At 40.2% G+C, this 20,727-nt stretch overlaps 1 protein-coding gene across 6 annotated transcripts in view; it reads right to left on the bottom strand.

Moving 5' to 3' along the window:
- Nucleotides 1–20,727, bottom strand: part of depdc5 (DEP domain containing 5, GATOR1 subcomplex subunit) — a 33,314-nt gene that overhangs the window by 4,789 nt on the left and 7,798 nt on the right. For 2 of the 6 annotated variants that reach the window (XM_026942639.3, XM_053241397.1), the window contains exons 12-36: nt 20,269–20,341; nt 20,014–20,117; nt 19,822–19,896; nt 19,585–19,719; nt 18,515–18,576; nt 18,267–18,337; nt 17,403–17,472; nt 16,616–16,652; nt 16,392–16,512; nt 16,009–16,241; nt 14,951–15,151; nt 14,521–14,656; nt 14,282–14,376; nt 11,613–11,666; nt 8,400–8,583; nt 7,996–8,156; nt 7,205–7,325; nt 6,541–6,708; nt 6,238–6,457; nt 5,585–5,718; nt 4,774–4,876; nt 2,324–2,386; nt 941–1,065; nt 405–473; nt 159–291 (exon numbers count right to left, since the gene is read on the bottom strand). In XM_026942639.3, coding sequence (XP_026798440.3) covers nt 159–291; nt 405–473; nt 941–1,065; nt 2,324–2,386; nt 4,774–4,876; nt 5,585–5,718; nt 6,238–6,457; nt 6,541–6,708; nt 7,205–7,325; nt 7,996–8,156; nt 8,400–8,583; nt 11,613–11,666; nt 14,282–14,376; nt 14,521–14,656; nt 14,951–15,151; nt 16,009–16,241; nt 16,392–16,512; nt 16,616–16,652; nt 17,403–17,472; nt 18,267–18,337; nt 18,515–18,576; nt 19,585–19,719; nt 19,822–19,896; nt 20,014–20,117; nt 20,269–20,341 — 2,948 coding nt within the window. The other 4 variants (XM_053241398.1, XM_053241399.1, XM_053241400.1 and 1 more) reach the window with 4 other exon arrangements.

Genomic DNA, 20,727 nt, shown 5'->3' with positions numbered 1-20,727 from the left:
ACAGGAAGTGCTACATCACACCACCCTGCTGTTGATTATTTTCCTACACCAGCACACCCCCAACACAGGAAGTGTTTTATTCCTTACTTAAATCACTAAATCTCTCATCCTAATTCTCTCTCACCCTAACATGATGCATGTGAGTTGTTAGTGCGTACCTGCATGATCTCCACAGCGATGCCCTGCGTGGCCACGTTCTCCACCGTGTTCATCAGCCAGTGCACCACCTCAGCGCTGATGAAGCAGTTAGGGGGCAAACCCTTCTGCTCAGGCAGCAGCTGGACGCCTGTACTGCACGCACACACACACACAAGCACACATACAGTATATTTGTGAACAGAAGGTTAATGCAACGTGAACAGTAATGTTAATAGAAAATGTCCTGGTGGGGTTAGGACTCTTACTTTGGGTGTTTGATGGCCTCCAGAATCTCCAGCATGGTGGAGGAGGAGGACAAGCTGCCCTGCTGAGCACTGAGAGGAGAAGAACATCACCAGAACAACGTCAACATCAACACCAGCGTGTGAAAGAAGAGACAGCTTCTTTCCGGACAGTTAAACAGTTGAAATTGGTGAAGTTTCTCAGAGAACAGCAATAGCAATCGATGTTAAACGTAATGACGGTGTCTTTTATTAGTGATTTACCAACACGTCTAGGGAAAATGATAATCCAGATTGTTTTGTCTCATATCTTTATAAAACACAAGCTACTAAATCAGTAGTCATTAGCTATCATATGCTTGGAATTCATATTTCCCAGTTGCCTGGCAACAGTGTTCTCATGAGTCTAACCACTCTAACAGTGACTTATCATGTCCCATGTTTAAAAACACAAATTTAGTGCTATTTGAACACACCATAAGAAGAACAAAGTGTGTTCTCAGTGACTAAATACAGTCTTTTTTTTTTAAACTATCTATATTTTAGACTTCTGTATTTACCCTGGTTCAGGTCCTGAAGCAGTGTCTGTAGCACCGCCCACCACCATCCTGTCGTTTGATAGGTTCCCTCCTTTCTCTACGGACCCAGAATCAGCGGGATTGGCTGCAGGAGTCTCAGCAGGCATCTTCAGGAAGCAACCACAGAGTTACACACACCTGTCTTTTTAATAAAATACTAACTATTTCTAGATTGAAAATTAAACAGACACTAATAAATCTACTTACATGCAGTGAATCTGAATCTACACATTTGTAATATAAAAAAAAGTACATGCAGGTTAGGGCTGGGCAATATGATATAACGATATAATGTTGATATTGTGATAAATTATGTCATGATAACACCTTTCTGAGATATCATAGGTATCGTGATATCTCTAACATTTATTTTTAATAGCAATGCCAAACTCTGATTGGACGCAGCTGAATTTATTAAAATTGGTAGAATCAATTTATTTTTATAAACATGTTTTTTATTGGTTTTTTTTGGGTTTTTTTTGGTTAAACGCAACACTGATTTTCAGGCAGTTGGTAACATACAGTACTGTGCAAAAGTCTTAGGCACCCTATTTTTTTTTTAGTACAAACTTTGTTATAGATTTGTATTTTCTGACTTCTACATTATTGATTCAGTACAAAAACATTTTAGATTTCCAAACATGAGTTTTCCAGCACAAAATTAGATGTTACAGAAAAATGTTTGTATGTCAGTAAAGAAAGCAGCAGATTCCGTAAGAGACACTTTTTCAGACAATAAACATAATGAAAGCTGCTGGGTTTCGCTGCAAATATAAGAAGCGAGTCGACAGTCAAAGTCTCCAGAAGAACTGTGGCTGCTTCTGCAAGATGCTCAGTAACACTTACAGCTCATTTCCTTATAAAACTGCACACACTGTACCTGAGACTAACATTTTTTTTTAAAGCGAAGGATCGTCACACCAAATATTGACTTTTATTGACATTTATTATTGTTTACTGCTCTTTATATTTTTAATGTAGAGTCATTTAGTTTCATTATTTTTGAAGGCATGTTTGCTCTACAGCATTTCTTTGCATGGGCCTAAGACTTTTGCACAGTTTCTGTATATCGTGATTGTGTATCATAAAAATTTTTCAAGTATCGTCATATGATATTTTTGTTATACCGCCCACCCCTATTGCAGCTAACGGGGATGCATTAAACTTAATTATATCACTATATACAGTTCTGAGGGCTGATGGTGGGTTAAAACCTTACTAACACTCTTTATGTTATATTTTCTTTTCATTTGAAAGCCATTCAGAAACACACAAGCATAAAACGCAAACACAAACGACAAACACAAAAAATCGTCATGCCTATTTTGTGCAAGGAGCAAACGAGAGAGCGAGGACGTTACTGACCTGAGAGTGAGATATGTAGGAGGAGCGAGGGCTACGAATAAAATCCAACATGAACGCAGTGTCCTGTCAGCATACAGGAGAAAAAAAGACAAAGCCACAGAGAGAGAGAGAGAGAGACAGAAGAACCCAGGAAGTTGAACGTGATCGTGATCAGCAGGAGGCCTGCAGGACTTCAGGACCGCACAGGTTTCAATTCCACATTCATACATCAATACAACCGTGTATATGATCATTTGGCAGCAAGTTATATCTTCTAATAATTCCTCATAAATTCTACAAAAATAAAATGTACACAATTTTCCACTTCAGTGCCAAAGCTACAAGATTAACCCTATTACCAGTTTAGCAGATAAACCTGTTATAAATTCTCAATTATGTTTATGTTTTGTGTTTGATTTATCTACATTTATGTGAACTTTGAAGACATTCATATCATGTTATAAGGCATTCATAAGGCATTGTATATTGTACATGTAATCACAGTGTAATTATTTATGAAAATGCATTACACTTACGCATCCGCACAAGGAATTGTCAACATGAGGCATTGTAAGTAGTATTCATAACATATATCACTAATTCCAAAGAAACCCAACACCATGTTTCTTTCATATAATAATAAATGAATAAATAAATAATTAATGAACTCTAGCATATTAAAAAATCAGAGTATAAAAATGTAATGTAAAAAAAACCTTAGAGCACTAAATTTAGTGCTCTAAATCTATGCATATCTATCTACCTATCTATCTATCTATCTATCTATCTATCTATCTCTCTCTCACATATATATGTATATGTGTGTACATATATGTGTGCTATGAACTATAATGTCTTTTCATAAATAACTATAACAATTTTTAAAATGCCTCATTGATGCATCATAACATGTTATGAATTTATTCATAGGTTATTATTCATATGCCTTCATAGAAAATGTTACTGCATTTGTTTTGTTTATTTATTTATTTATTTATTTATTCAAATTTGCTTAAATATCATTAATAATTTACACTATATTCCATGGGAATTTCCCAGGAAAATCTATAGTCACGTGTGTTTTACACATATTACAGACAATAATTACAGTACTTTATAAGAGCTTTATTATTGTTTATAATAGTGCTTACTAAGAATAGGGAAGCAGTCATAGGAAAATAATCAGCAACGTGTGGCCCGGCACGAAGCGGAGTTGCTGCTCCTATAACAACACGTTATAAACAGTTGTTCCCTCACCAGCCTCTCTTTTTTGTCTCTCTTGAAGTTACAAAGATAAAAAAATGCAGCCTGTCATCTTACCAAAAGACTCCTTCTTTCAACTACATTAATATAAACCTATGATTTGTACATGCAATACATATTATTTTGAAAATTATTTATACAACAGCTAGTTCCTTTCCACTAATTTGATTGAACAAGCGGCATTCCCAGAGTGCTGATATTTAGTCTTACACCACTGGTAGATTTAACTTTGTGTATCAAGCCACTTGTCGGTTTTTACAACATCAAATTCCAATTCTAGCAATAGTTTGTTACATTAAAACTGTTACAACACTTCTTTTATACTGCAGCCTCGTGCCTATGGCTGAATTACAGCCAGGCTGATTTTCAGTACAACAGCACTCTTGCTTGCCAAATATTACCTAATCACCAGCTATCCAATCGGAATTTAAAATTCAACAGCACTGCACTTTTACAACGATTACAACACCCGTCATTAAGCTTTATGGGTGTGAAATGCTGTGTTTCAGTTTTGCCTGTTCTAATACACCTGGTTTAGCTAATGAGCAAGATGTAAACCGTGTAGTTCTGACTTCCTGCAGTTAAGGTTGGAAAACAAGGGACAGGAAAAATCACCACACACAAACACACAAGAATCATAACTGGAATCACCAACACGTAACATGATTTAGGAAAAAAATAAAAAAAATAAAAAAAATCATAAGATCTAAGAAAAAAGGAGACCAGCTACATGCAGCAATGACAGGGGTCCAAGCACTCTTGTGGGAGGGGTGGGGTGTACAGGTTGGAGACAAATAAATAAATAAATAAAACATAAGTATAGGAGATGAATATTAAAAAAAAACTTAAATATAAAGCAGTGCACTAGGTTTTCCAGAAATAAAAATGTTATTTATGGTTGCCATGACGAATTTCATTATTAATGATTACGTATAAAGTTTACAGAACAGACATAGCATGATTTAAATGATTGTAAGGCAGTAACTAAGAAGAAGAAATATGGAAAAGGAACAGAGATTTAAAAAAAAACAAAAAAAAAAAACAAGGGTCTCTGCACTCAGTTGGTGCTTGGCCCCCTATAAACAAATACATACACCAGAATAGAGCAGGCACATACACACACACACACACACACACACACACACACATACACACACACACACACACACACACACACACTTCTCTCCCCATTTAAAACAATCTGTCACCTTTCTAGGGCTGTCAACATAGGTAGTTGCCATGGCATCATTGTATGACGTGTTTGCTTTAACCACAGTATACTGAGAGGCACTCTGCTGCTCCTCCAGAGTCCTACAGAGAGAAAGAGAGCGAGAAAGAGAGTGTGGGTGTTTGTGTGTGTGGGTCTGTGTGTTTTTAACCCGACATTACACTAATGAATATTATAAACATGCTTTTAATTAAGGAAATTAATTAGTGTATGAAAAATGAGATACAAACAGCCCTGTTTCCACTCTGCGTTAAAGGTGCAGTCAGTGAATTTTTCGTTTAGCTAAACTCGCCAAAATCAAACAATTACATCTCCTCTCCTCAGTGTGCAAAGCCACAGCCCAAATCGCACACGCGCGCACACACGCGCGCACACACGCGCACACACACGCGCACACACACGCGCACACACGCGCACACACACGCGCACACACACACGCACACACACACGCACACACACACGCACACACACACGCACACACACAGACACACAGAGCCTAGCTAGAAAACTTGAATTCTGATGTTATTGAGATAATACAAAAATACTTTATATTATTTCTCTACTTATGCAATCGTTAGCTAGCTTAGATAGCTAACCACTTATATCCTAATATTAAAAAAGCTGATTCTTTGTGACTATCTTATTTGTTTGTGTAACATAATATAATTACAGTTATATCACAGTTTACATTTTTTCATGCAGTTCCACTTTCTTGCATGCTACGACATGAGACAGGTGCTACATGATGCTATTACCATGGCAACATGCTATGAGGACAGAGTAGGACTTACTTGTGAGTCTGATCCAGCTCAAGCAGGGTAGCGAGAGCCGAAGCACCTTTCTTACCCAGCGGAGGTGGTAGAGGCTCTGCAGTGTAAGGAGAAAGTGGTGACGTCACCTGAAGACCCTTCATGGCTGCTCCTTTCTGTCAACACAATAGCAACAACAAGAGTAATGAAAAGTTCTACTAAACTGCCTCCATGTCTGTAAAGGAGGCGTGGCCTCTGTGCTGTCAGTCCCAGTAAAGAAGGCTTGGCCTCTATGTATCAGTTCTAGTGAAGGAGGCGTGGTCTCTGTGTTTGTCTGTCCCATTAAAGAAGGCGTGGCCTATGTGTCAGTCAGTCCCAGTGAAGGAGGTGTGTTCTCTGTGCCCCTCAATCCTATTGAAGGAGGCATGGCTTCTGTGCTGTCAGTCCTAGTTAAGAAGATGTGGCTTCTGTGCTGTCGGTTCCAGTGAAGAAGGCGTGGCCTCAGTGTCAGTCAGTCCTACTGAAGGAGGTGTGGTGTCTATGCCATTGTCATTCCCAGTCATTCCCAGTAAAGGAGGTGTGGCCTTTGTGCCCGTCATTCCCAGTGAAGGAGGTGTGGCCTCTGTGCCTGTCAGTCCCAGTGAAGGAGGCGTGGCCTCTCTGTCTGGCAACCCACAGTCTTCTTGTCTACTCACCCGGATGATCCGATCAGATCGATGTCGTCTCCGGATTCTGTTCAGCCCCTCCAGAAAGCGTATGAAGCCATCGAGCAGAGCCCAGTCTCCAGACCCTGCCGCTGCCCCTGGTCCCTCCCCGTACACGTCCCAGTGACCCTCACCATCCGCCACTCGCCTGGCCCCACCCGCTGGGAGCAACAGGAAGCGGGTGCGCCAGAACTTTAGCGAGTCGATAAGGCTGTGGAGAAGAACGAATAGTGAATGTCGGCACCACCTGTAGTACAGCGTAGAAAAGATAGAAAATCGTTTGTGACAGTGCACCTGAAGTCCTCTGAGCCGGCTGAGCAGATGTACTGGTCCAGGTAGTTCCATTTGTACTCCTCCAGTCTCTCGTGACTGAACTCCACCCAGCAGGGCACAAAATGGCCGTCAGCATGAGGGGGGCACAGACTGTAGCTGTACTGGATCTGGGTGGACTCATACGGATACCTACAGTGCACACACACACACACGCAGACCGAGACACACACGCAGACCGAGACACACACGCAGACCGAGACACACACGCAGACCGAGACACACACACAAAGCACCAGTGTAACAGAACTAAACCAACGCTTACACTTCTTTTAGCAGATTACTGTCTTGGCCCAGTGTTTTTTTTTTTTTTTTTGACAGCAACGGTCATCCTTAAAACATGGGGTTGATTTATATTTGCATTTATTATGCATTCATTACAGCAGACAGCGTTAATTAGGCATCTTGGATGACAATTTATAACAGTTTACAGCATGGGTTATTCTAAAATTTCCTTTTTATTTATCGAAACAACAGTAATAAATTCAAAAATGATTAATGCCATTATTATTATTATTATTATTATTATTATTATTATTAAAAGGAAGAGAAGTGATACCAATTAATATCCAAACCAATATGTATTTAAAGTGTATGTATTGTGTGTGTGTGTGTGTGTGAAACTGACTTGGGCAGGTAGCGTGTAACGGTGATGATTTTGTCTTTCAGACAGACTTTGTGGAAAGTTCGTCCCATACTGAGCCAATACAGGCTCTCCTCTTCCTCAGCCTTCCTCCGAGACACCAGACCTGTTATTGAGATATATGTTTATATTGAAATATACATGCAATTGAAAAATTTAATTACTTTTACTGTTAATATTCAAGTTCAAGTTGAACTGCACACACTGGAACAAAATGTGAACAATTCACATTTCAAAATCTCCAGGACCATGGTGCACTTAATAATACAGTGGCACATTTCACAAGACTTTACAAAGTGCAAACACAAAACAGTGTGAGACGAGTGCAGGAGAATAAATACACCAGACAATAAATACTGAATTTGGTTATAACCACAATATTATTGCTATCGACATTGTTTTTACATTGTATTCCCCTCCAAACACTGAGGAGAAAAGGAGAGAAAGAGCGAGAGACAGGGAGAGAGAGACAAAGAGAGAGAGAGAGAGAGAGAGAAAGTGGCAAAAAGAGGTACACAGGGAGAGAGAGTAACAGAGAAAAGAGAAAAGAAAGAAAGAAAGAAAACAAAGAAAGGCATAAAGAAAGACACAAAAAAAGAGAAAGGCAAAGAGAGAGAGAGACAGAGACAGAGGTGGGGAAAGATAGAGAGAAAGAGTGAGACAGCAAGAAAGACAGAAAAAGAGAGAGAGACAGAGGGACAGAGAGAAAGACAAAGAGAGAAAGAGAGATGGACCCAGACAGGAAGGAGAATACATGATGTGTACACTTTATTTACCCCGAGAGTACAGAGGGCTGCTGCTGAGGGGCGGAGCCACTGTGGGCGGAGCTTTCCTGGTGTTGGGCTGCACGATGATCTGATAGCCCTGCATCAGCCTCTGGCAGATAAACTCCTCAAACACACGAGGTGCGCTCATCACGGGGGCCTCGTCATCACGCCTGACATGCACACAAGTTATTTAGCTCTGAGAAATCCTTGTAAAATGGTTGCTTCATTATTTTTTTATGTAAGGAATAATACACTTTGGGACACGCTGTTATAGGAAAATAATCAGCGGCATTATAGTCGCGAATGCTAACTGTGACCAAGAAGGACCTCATTTCCGAGGAGCTTCCGTAAATATGATGCACCAGGTATCTACAGGCCTCTCTGTAGTTTTGTGTGTGTGTGTGTGTGTGTACCGCTCCAGGTCAGTGTGTGGCAGCAGGTCATAGCAGCCCTCCGTGTAGTCGTTCTGCAGCGACTGGCGCTCTGGGAAATAGTCGGTGGTGAGAGGGAGACACGCCGGCGTGGTCAGAGACTTCCAGTCCACGCCGACTGTACAGCAGAACGCAGGCACTGTAGGAGGGGCAGAAAGCTGGAGGGCTTCAGAAGCACACGCACACACCACGCACACACCACGCACACACCACGCACACACCACGCACACGCCACGCACACAGTGCCCCAGCGTAGAAACACGCATACACAAAGCCCCAAATGGAGCAAGTATTTAAAAAAAAAAAAAAAAAAAAAAAAGCACAGTCATACAAAGCGCCCAACGGGAAGACAGAGAGAAAAGACAAAGAAAGACAGAGATGGAGCGAAGAACAGGTTCATTGAAACACAAAGAAAAAAAGAGAGAGAGACAAAACAAAGGGAGGGAGGGAAGAGAAAAAAGGAGACAGTGGATTACTCTGGTGCTCTTCATTGTGTCTGATGCTGGTGCAGTCTATAGCGTGCTCAATTAATCATGCACTGTGGGATTAGAGGGAAAGTGGGTCAATTACACACACAAACAGGCAACATGGATTACAAAATACATACTGAATTTTCCAGAGTGTACCTCGCTCTAGAGCATACGACACAAAAGCCTGGCTCGAGAGAAGCAGTCAGTACGTGTGCTGCTTTTGGAATCTGCTCCTCAAAGTGGATAAATATAAAACCGCCGCGTTCACACTGTATTGTAGATAAGGGAAATATCTCCCTTTTTTAAAAATGTTCTTTTAACTATATAATGTGTAAAATGTAAAAAAAAAAAAAAAAAAAAAAAAAAAAAAAAAAAAGTGATTATATAAGTGATTTTATAAGTGACTATATAAGTGATTTTTTTTACACCATAACTGCTGGAGTAGTACACCTACTCTAAAACACTAAAGATGGTCAAATTACGATAAAAAGATTTACCTGGTACACTCTGGAAAATATGATATATTACACACACACACACACCTGCATAACTGAATAAGGAAGCCCAAAACTGTGCATGCAGTACATGCGTGTAGTGAATCACTCTGTGAGCGTGGAGCGTGGTGATTAATCCATAATTAACAATTAAAAAAGATGCCCAAGAAGCTGAAAGTCTCAAAAAGATGACCAGATCCTGAAAGAAGGATAAAGAGGGAAACTGGACAGCAGTGGAAGCAGATCGAGGATGTGTCCCAAGTGCTGTAATTCACGTCTAATTAGTGTTCTTCCTACATATTTTAAACTTCCTTCCAAATGCTAGAGTAAAAAACTGTTACAATTGTACTCGTGTAAGTATTTAAAAGCCAAGGAATTCCCATAATGCACTTCGACTAGAAGACTCAACGAGTGACTTCTAAAAAAGCCATCATTTAGGACACAGCCATAATCTGAGAGTGGATGTACTGATTATTCATCACACTTTCACCCCCAAACTCCACAAAAAACAGCACCCAACGTTCCTGAAGAACCATCTACACAACCTTCCTTACAACCATCTGGAACCTTCTGGACAGAAACAAAACAAAAAGTAGTTCCCTGGAGCAAAGCCCCCAAAATCAGCCTCCGCAGATCACATGACCACCATCTATTCCTTTGACATGCACCTGATGTTTTTATGCGAATGTACATTTCTGAAAAACTGGAAAAATGTTTAAAATTATCTACTATATTTTCCAGACTGTAAGATGCACCTCTCTAAATCCTCTATGTAATTTTTATTATAATAATGTAATAATGTCATAATATCTGTGTTACAGTCTGGAAAGCATGTTCAGGTTTTAATTTAGAGTGCAATAACAACTGCATTTTTGCTTAAAAATCTGACATCACTTTCATTTCGTTTATATCACAGCCACAGAAAATGCTTGTTTCTGATTGGCTGGCAAGTGTATATCCAACTGTAACTGGTCTAAAATTTAATCACAGTTCAATCTTTGCTACGACACTCCTAAACAGACAAAAACGGGTAATAAATTACACTGATTTCCAAAAAAAGAAAAAAAAAAAGTTTTACAGATTACAGCTTGTGGAAATGTTTTAATAAAAAGCGACAAGACGCCTCCTTCTGAGATGTAACCTTAGCAACAATCTTCCAATTGATCTGCAAGTTATAAATGTTTAAATGTTGTTTAAATGTTGTTACAAAGCCATGAGCCATGTGACTTTGAAGTGCAAAGGTTTGTATACCCTTAGGACCAAAATTTGATTATGTATGTGTGTGTGTACATATATATATATATATATATATGCACACACACACACACACACACACACAGTTCCCTCTGAAACGGTTCTTTAGTTTTTAGTATCCACTGAAGACATTTGCGTTGGAGATCAAAAGACGAATATGAGAGGTTAGATCAGAATTTCCACTTTCATTTCCTGAAATGAAAAACAACTTATAAAATTTTATACACTGACGGTCCACATTATTGGGAACTCCTTTACACCTGTTCATTTATGCAGCTATCCAATCAACCAATCATGTGGCAGCAGCACTATGCATAAAATCAGCATACATGCAACATGATTGGCCAGATGTGTGTGTGTATATACATATATACATATATACACACACACACATACATATATATATATATATATATACATACACACACACACACACACACACACACACACACACACACACACACCCATATATCTTAGAGAGTGTTTATAACTGCATCCTTAGATGTTAATATTACATATAACTCTGAGAAACCATGGGGGATACAAATTTTTGCAGTCAGCTGTTTCAGTGTAGTATCAGTGCTCATGGGTCCCCATATCAGAAGATAACACAGTTACATAATGTTGTTCTTTGCCTACACTTTGTCTGATATTTTAAAATTATATTTGACTTTATTTGCTATAAAAAAAAAATAAGCAGGCAAAATTAGGCTAATGAAAAAATTATAGCGCATGTCAACTTACAAAATGCATGCAACAAAATGCTTCAGAAAAATATCATGAACATCACATCAACACTTGCACGATGAACAACGCTGGCGTAGAAATAAAATAAATCAGATAATTTCACAAGTTTACATGACACTGATTTGAGGGTTTTTTTTTGTTTTTTTTTTTTTTTAACGAAATATGGACATTTTTGAGCTTGTGAATGGCGTGAGCAAGTGTGTGTTTTGGTGTCTGTATGTCAGACTCACTTGGATCCGGACTGCTGGAGCACTCATCAAAAGAGCCACGGTTGACGGGTGTACCTGCAAAACGTTAGCGGCTAATTTACAAATGCTCAAATGGTCAATGAATTATTAGACAAAAGAGGTGCCGTCCTCTTCTGACTGACAGCGGACAGTGTGATTATAAATCATTCCATGCTGTAGAGTCAAGTAGTGCTAACTGTGTTAAAAGGAACTTGATTATGAGCATCATTAGAATTTTAATTTTGTTTACGATCAAACTAAAGTTATCAACTGTTCAATGATTGAAACAATCTTAGCTGCTTTTAAGTGCAACATGGCATACACTATTAATTATTTTTCATTATTATTAGTTTTTAATTATTATAGACCGAGAAGGTGTAGTGTACCCATGTGACGTAGGTGCAGTGTACCTGTGTGACGTAGGTGCAGTGTACCTGTGTGATGTAGGTGCAGTGTAGCTGTGTGACGAAGGTGCAGTGTACCTGTAAGATGTAGTGTACCTGCGTGACGAAGGTGTAGTGTACCCATGTGACGTAGGTGCAGTGTACCTGCGTGACGAAGGTGCAGTGTACCTGTGTGATGAAGGTGTAGTGTACCCATGTGACGTAGGTGCAGTGTACCTGTGTGACGAAGGTGCAGTGTACCTGTGTGATGAAGGTGTAGTGTACCCATGTGACGTAGGTGCAGTGCACCTGCGTGACGAAGGTGCAGTGTACCCATGTGATGAAGGTGTAGTGTACCCATGTGACGTAGGTGCAGTGTACCTGTGTGACGAAGGTGTAGTGTACCCGTGTGATGAAGGTGTAGTGTACCCATGTGACGTAGGTGCAGTGTACCTGCGCGACGAAGGTGTAGTGTACCTGTGTGACGAAGGTGTAGTGTACCTGTGTGACGAAGGTGTAGTGTACCTGTGTGATGAAGGTGTAGTGTACCTGTGTGACGAAGGTGTAGTGTACCTGTGTGATGAAGGTGTAGTGTACCTGTGTGATGAAGGTGTAGTGTACCTGCGTAATGAAGGTGCAGTGTACCTGTGTGATGAAGGTGTAGTGTACCCATGTGACGTAGGTGCAGTGTACCTGCGTGACGAAGGTGTAGTGTACCTGTGTGATGAAGGTGCAGTGTACCTGTGTGATGAAGGTGCAGTGTACCTGTGTGATGAAGGTGCAGTGTACCTGTGTGATGAAGGTGCAGTGTACCTGTGTGATGCAGTGTACCTGTGTGATGAAGGTGCAGTGTACTTGTGTGACGAAGGTGTAGTGTGCCTGCGTGATGTAGGTGTAGTGTGCCTGCGTGATGTAGGTGCAGTGTGCCTCCGTGATGTAGGTGCAGTGTGCCTGCGTGATGTAGGCGTAGTGTGCCTGCGTGATGTAGGTGCAGTGTGCCTGCGTGATGTAGGCGTAGTGTGCCTGCGTGATGTAGGTGTAGTGTGCCTGCGTGATGTAGGTGCAGTGTGCCTCCGTGATGTAGGTGCAGTGTGCCTGCGTGATGTAGGCGTAGTGTGCCTGCGTGACGTAGGTGTAGTGTACCTGTGTGATGTAGTGTACCTGCGTGACGAAGGCGTAGTGTACCTGTGTGACAAAGGTGCAGTGTACCTGCGTGATGAAGTTGCAGTGTGCCTGCGTGATGAAGGTGTAGCATACCTGTGTGATGAAGGTATTGTGTACCTGTGTGGTGTAGGTATAGTGCACCTGCGTGATGAAGGTGTAGCGTACCTGTGTGATGTAGGTGTTGTGTACCTGTGTGGTGTAGGTATAGTGTACCTGTGTGATGTAGGTGTTGTGTACCTGTGTGGTGTAGGTATAGTGTACCTGCGTGATGAAGGTGTAGTGTACCTGTGTGGTGTAGGTATAGTGTACCTGCGTGATGAAGGTGTAGTGTACCTGCGTGATGAAGGTGTTGTGTACCTGTGTGGTGTAGGTATAGTGTACCTGCGTGATGAAGGTGTAGCGTACCTGTGTGATGAAGGTGTAGCGTACCTGTGTGATGTAGGTGTTGTGTACCTGTGTGGTGTAGGTGTAGTGTACCTGCGTGATGAAGGTGTAGTGTACCTGTGTGATGAAGGTGCAGCGTACCTGTGTGATGAAGGTGTTGTGTACCTGTGTGATGTAGGTGTTGTGTACCTGTGTGGTGTAGGTATAGTGCACCTGCGTGATGAAGGTGTAGCGTACCTGTGTGATGTAGGTGTTGTGTACCTGTGTGGTGTAGGTGTAGTGTACCTGCGTGATGAAGGTGTAGTGTACCTGTGTGATGAAGGTGCAGCGTACCTGTGTGATGAAGGTGTTGTGTACCTGTGTGATGTAGGTGTTGTGTACCTGTGTGATGTAGGTGTTGTGTACCTGCGTGACGAAGGTGTAGTGTACCTGTGTGATGAAGGTGTAGTGTACCTGTGTGATGAAGGTGCAGTGTACCTGTGTGATGAAGGTGCAGTGTACTTGCGTAACGAAGGTGTTGTGTACCTGTGTGACAAAGGTGTAGTGCACCAGCGTGACGAAGGTGCAGTGTGCCTGCATGACGTAGGTGTTGTGTACCTGTGTGATGAAGGTACAGCGTACCTGCGTGACGAAGTTGCAGTGTGCCTGCGTGATGAAGGTGTTGTGTACCTGTGTGGTGTAGGTATAGTGTACCTGTGTGGTGTAGGTATAGTGTACCTGTGTGGTGTAGGTTTAGTCTACCTGTGCTATTGCTACTGGCTGGACTACCAGAAAAATCATTAGTTCCTCCAGTGATGTACAGCCCACTGTCTGCAGTCTGAGGGAGTCCTATTCGCCTACACAGACACACACACACACACACACACACACACACACAAGGTATATATACTATAATATACTAATGCTTAACTCTCTCTTATCAAAAGGCAGATATTCTAAATTGAATCATTCTGTTGTAGGTTGTAGTGGGTGTGTCTAACCTGCCCATTGCTTCATGATAGGCCAGTTCCAGCAGCTCAGCAGAAGTGTGGGCGGGGTCACGCTGCTCACTGCCCTGCAGTTCGGCCATGTTCTGCCGAGTCTGATGATGGATCTGGATGGCTTCGCCGGAGGGACCTGAAACATGGGAAACACAACTAAAACCGAGAAACAGCTGAAAAGACGACAGTACCCATAATTTGTCGTGAGGCAGGATCCTCTGAGCATTGTCACACACAAAACCCAGTACGCTGCCAGGATAGCATTAGCAGCAATATTCAGCTTCCATATAATGCCTTAAAAAAGCTTTCATTATATGAACATGTTAAATTTTCGCAGTTTTGCATTAACGTAGATTTATTCCTTATTGGTGGAGCTGTTGGGGATGTGAATGTCTATGCATGTGTGTGTATATGTGTGTGTTACACCCACCCACGGGGAAGGTGTGCATCCAGCGGCGGCGGTTGGAGGTGAGCTTCATGGGCATGCGTGAGGGGGCGAATGGGTTGATGAGAGCTCTCTGGGGTGTGTAACCGCCCGGGCGGATGTGCAGCGTCGACTCAGCACTGCCCACGGTGAAGCGGCCCGGAGCGCTCGAGTCCCGCTGAGACTCCACAAGCTTCTCCAGCAGCTCTGACACACACACACACACACACATACACACACACACACACACACAAAATGAGATCCAAAATCCACACCAGAGGTTCATCAACTGTCACACAATACATCCATCCAACCATCCATCCATCCATCTGACCACTTGTCTACCTATCCATCAATTCATCCTATCCATCCATCCATCCACCAGCTGATCCATCCATCTTTCTACACATCAATCCATCTGTCTATCCATCTATCCTATCTATTCATCCATCCATCTTATCTATCCATCCCATCTATCTGTCTAACCATCCATTTGTCTGTCAATGCATCTATCCATTGATCCTATCCTACCTCTTTATTTATTCATCCATCCTTCTGTCTATGCATCCGTCAATATACTGTATCTGTCCATGCTTCCATCATATATATCTATATTGTCTGACTTTCCATCTTACCATACATCAGTATGTTCATTTAACTATCCATCTTTCCACCCATCTAACCCTTCTATAATTCACTCATCCATCTATCTATTCAGCTATCCATTCATCTATCCACATATCGTTCCATCTGTTTATCCATCCATCCATCCATCCATTCATGTGCTACAAGTAAAGGGACAGGCTCAGCTACTGTTTAAAGAAGTGAAAAAAAAAAAAATCAAAGCAGTTTTCTTGACCTAATATTTAAAACCAGTATATATGGCATTTAACGTTGTCATTTTAGCAAATATTAATCTAAAACAGATACAGGTGATACTGGGTTGTATAATCTTTTATACTTCTCCACTTCCACACTGTACAACAAGCACTAAATAATGATAATGATGATATTGATGATAATGACGGAGTTGTGTGGCTTGGCTGTGGTTTGCTTGCCCACACCTCTGGCACAGCTGGTGTAGCCGAGTGAGCTGCTGACTTCGTACTGAAGCGGCTGGCGAGGGATCAGCAGGATGTTTGAGACGTGGCCCAGGCTGTCATCAGACGCAAGGCTGCGCTGCTCGTCTGTGCCTCCTATAGGACGGGAAGGAGGAGAGCAGCCCCCGTAGTGTCCTCCACCCACCTCCGCCGAGCACCAGCTCTTCCTAATGCTCGCGTCCTTCTCTCTGCTTGACCTGAGAAAGCATAATAATAATAATAACAATAACAATAATAACAATAATAACAATAATAAGAGCATGACTGAGGAGAAATTGTTATAAACCATAATAACTGAATGTTTTATAACGACTGCATGGAGTCTTTACTGAATTTTCGAACACTACCGGAGGTTGCTGCCCCTCTGTGCTCTCGCAGGTCCAGGAAGTCTGAAGACCTGAGCATCATGAGCATCGTAGTCCACCTGGATGGGAAGACTGTTCTCTGAGTCCTTAGGAGCTCCAAGAGCTTAAAAAAAATCAAATCAGTGGAAATTAAAATGAGTCACATGACGAACGATAAATAGACAATAAAACAAACACATGTCAAATAAACCAATTTCTGAACTTACAGTGCTCTTTGCTGCTCTTTAATTTCTCAACATGGGGCTTGAAAATAAAGCAGGATAAAGAAAACAAAAGAATGTTTACAGACAAATATATATATATATATAAAAAATGATGGATTTATGCCACTCAAGAGTAGGATTAAACAGCATTAATGCAGGGGGGAAAGAAAAAACAACAAATGCCACCAAAATTTAGAGACATATTTGGATATAATTCACAATAAGGTGTTTTTTTTTTTAAAGTGTGACAATATTTCAGTATGTGCCTCAATCAAAATTCATAAATATATTAACTATGGTAATTATATTTTTCTTAATTTTTTTAAAAAAAAACTATTAACCATCACTGATACTGAATTTACGCAGCTAAAAATTCCAGTAACAATAACATCCATTAAAAGTTTTAGTCAAACAAGTTTTTATTGATACAGTAAAAAACTAAAATGAAACTAAATAAATAAATATATATAAAACATATATCTTATGCCTAAAGAAATACATGTTATAGCATATTTATAATATTTAGTCTTCTTTTTTTTTAATTAATTACAAAAACACATCTGCCTGTCCTATGAAAGTTCAAGCACAATATGAGCTGGTGAGTAAACAGCGCCACCTGGTGCCCTGTAATGTGTAAATATGGCATCATATTCAACAGTTTTACCCAAAACCTTAGAAAAGACATCACCTTAGACCCAAGTAGCCTCATTTATCTAACACCACAAAGACAGAAATAACAAAAATGATTTTACATTAATTTATATTTAAATCATAAGAATCGATCACTCACCTTCTGACCAGCAAGTTTAATTCTGGGAGTGAATGAGCTGCACAAGCCTTGACTCTTTGACGTGTAAAAGCTGTGAAATGTATTAATATAAATCATTAATATCGAGTTTTATACTGTGTTTTATTTACGTATAATGTACTGGATAGTACAGAAAGTAGATGTGCCGTCTGCTTTCGTTTTTTATCTTATCTAACTTCAATCTTAGCTACCTTTTTTTTACTGTGCTTTATACATTTTATATCGTTAGAGCTTATTATTATTATTAATATTATTGTTGTTAATATTAACATGGGAGTCTATGGCAGGCCATAGAACACGTCATATGCTTCAGATGAAGTTTGGCACAGCCATGGAGGACAGTCTCAGTGACCGAATCAGCAATTTTGGTGTATGCCACACGAGCGCTCCAGCTCCACCAGCAGGGCAAATGTGGACATAAGCTTGCAATAACTCCACAACGCAACACTGTAGTGATGTGACACCACTTTCCTCTGAATCTTTGGGTCATGCCAATGTAAACCATGACTTCCACTTCAGCCATTTTGGATTTTTCAACACCTTTTTCACTTTTTATTCTGCATATTTTGTCCAGTCATCACAAAACGTGGCTCACCAAACACCGAAGTCACCAAACAAGGTTCGAGTTCATTTACAACTTGGGAGGGCTACTGAAAACAGAAAGTGAGGCAAATCTCAGCAATGGCGTGACATAGTGCCATAAATTTAGTAGATCTCGTTGGGAACAAGCACTGACGATTCCAGTGGCTTCTGGTCTTCCTTTGTCGCTAGGGAGAGGATGTGCCTGGCCATTTAATCGCTTAAAATAGCCTTTATGTGCAGGAAGCTTCCTGTCTGCACTCTCACCTGTGATTGATCCAGTGAGGCAGATTGTAGTCATCCAGTCTGGAGTCACCTGGTACTGTTCGGTTGTGTAACTGTGGAAAGTCATTACATCATTATGTTACACTGTGGATTTAAGTGCTCTAAGAACACAAAGCCATTTGTATTTAAAAAGGTATAGTTTTGTGTAAACACATCTCGGAATAAAAATCACACAGCCTCAAGGCTGTGCAAATCCCTGGATGTGTTTAACCTAGCGATTGACTACAAACCTTAAAGAGTGGGACAGCATGAAGCGGCTGCTCTCCCATACACACCAGGTCCACTCCAATACCTGTCAATCAAAAACACACGCCTCAACACCACACTCACCATCACAACCCGTAGACAACAACACAATCACTCAGGGTTTGAAGTAAACAGGAAGACGAGCTATTTCTACTGAGCATCCAAATGCTGAATAATATTACACTGTAATTATTGTAATTTAGTTAGTGTAACACATTATATTCTGTTAAAACACTTCCCATACAGAACAGAGCGTACAAGCAAGTTAATAATATTTTCATTTCATATAAAGTAACACTTAAAACTTTTTCCAAAATATATGTCAACTTCGTAGACACTTTGTAGGGTGATAGACAGACAGACAGACAGACAGACAGATAGATAGATAGATAGACAGATAAAGAAAGAAAGAAAAAAATAAACTGCAACAAAAAAATAAGTGTTGAAGTGTTAAAATGTTTCAAATTTATTTTTAAATTTATTTTTTGTACCACTGCAGAAATTATATTAATTTGCTTTTTTAAATTAATAATTTTAAATTAGTGTTTTAAAAATGATTTTTAATTTGTTTGTTTTTTTGTACCACTGCAGAAAGTATAATAATTTGCTTTATTTTAATTAATTTAATATTCAATTATTATTTAATTGTTAATTTTTAATGTTCATGTTTTTTACTGTTTTTAATAACAATTCAAAAACACATGGAAACTTTAAGAACACACTAAGTTGTTCATAGCAAACAGCATAAAAAAAATAAAATAATACAAATCGGCACAAAATATAAAATGTTTACACATCATTTTATAAACTCTAAACTCTAATATACTTCAATTCTCATTGCAACTGAAAAAAAAAGTACTGGATTGTACTTTTATGTATTATTTTAAATGGAAAATAGCATTTATTTTTCTGTAATAAATTCTCAGTTATATCTATGCTATATGAGATTCATGATCTTTCTTTTGGGTTATGTAATATTAAACTGAAAAAAGTGGGACATTACTGAACACATTTCCTGCCAGAGACATGGGACATGTCGTGTGCTTGGCCTCACCGTTGTCGATCATGCGCTGTTTGGTGAGGATCATGAGGAGCCGGTCCACCTCGAACACTCCCACTCCCGGCGTGATCACCACCGACATCTGACCAGTGCGGTCAAAGTTACGATTGATGTAATGTTTATCAAAAACTGCAACACAAGCAGAGCTGAAGTTTAGACAGCTGTGAAGACTCCGGCAGAAGTATATTTATCTGCTTATTACTGTGTTGAAAGCTGTCAGATTTCACAAACCGTTAAATGACAAGTTGATGGCTTCGAGGTAATTCCCCTGAGCGGCAGTGGAGTTCTGTCCACATGGAAACCCATCTGCAAAGATACATCAGTTTATCCTGATGCAAATGCGAGTTAAAATAGCGAAATCATGGACCAGGGTTGAGAAATTAAACACCCTGTGTGTGTGTGTGTGTGTGTGTGTGTGTATACCTGCTCCTTTGAGGCGCACCAGCACTGGATATTGGATGAAGAGCTTCTTAATGGTGACCAGCAGAGACGTCCACTCGTCCCTCCTCTCGTTCTGAGCCACCACTCTGCACCACAGCACAGAAAATTACTGACTTGAAGATAAATTTTAAATAAAATCGGCACGATTTCCAACTTAATCCAAATGTACTTGCATCCGAGATACCTCCACCCATATCATTTTAAACCTGTATACAAGTGAGCCGTTTGTGCAGAAACCTGTAGAAATCCTCGTAGTAGCGTCCCTCGTGATCCTGCCTGATGGCTCCTCTCTGACTCTCAGGAAACTCATCTGATGAGGGAAAAATTCAGTAAAACCATCACATGATGCTAAGCCCTGTTATCAATGAGCGCTGAATATATCGAACTTTTGAACACAAGTGACTGAATGTTTATGCTGTATAGTGTGTTGTGTATTTATTTAAACATATTTCTTATCAGCATTCCAAAAAATAACAGAACCTCCCAATAACAGAACACTTAACTAGGCTTAATTAAATTACAGGTCACTAATTACATTTTTTTAATACAATATTTATCAGAAAGTCTGTCATATCATCAGAATATTATCAAGTGATTATTTTCAAACTGCTGCTCATGCTGCAACACAGGGCAGAGTTAACACACTCAAAGGAAAGTGCTATCTGCCCTCTTCCACATACATGAGCTGATAAATGT

This window comes from Pangasianodon hypophthalmus, chromosome 17 (assembly GCF_027358585.1).
Source record: "Pangasianodon hypophthalmus isolate fPanHyp1 chromosome 17, fPanHyp1.pri, whole genome shotgun sequence".
Lineage (NCBI taxonomy): Eukaryota > Metazoa > Chordata > Actinopteri > Siluriformes > Pangasiidae > Pangasianodon > Pangasianodon hypophthalmus.
Note: the sequence above shows the minus strand (reverse complement) of the source record. Positions and strands in the feature narration are given on the sequence as shown.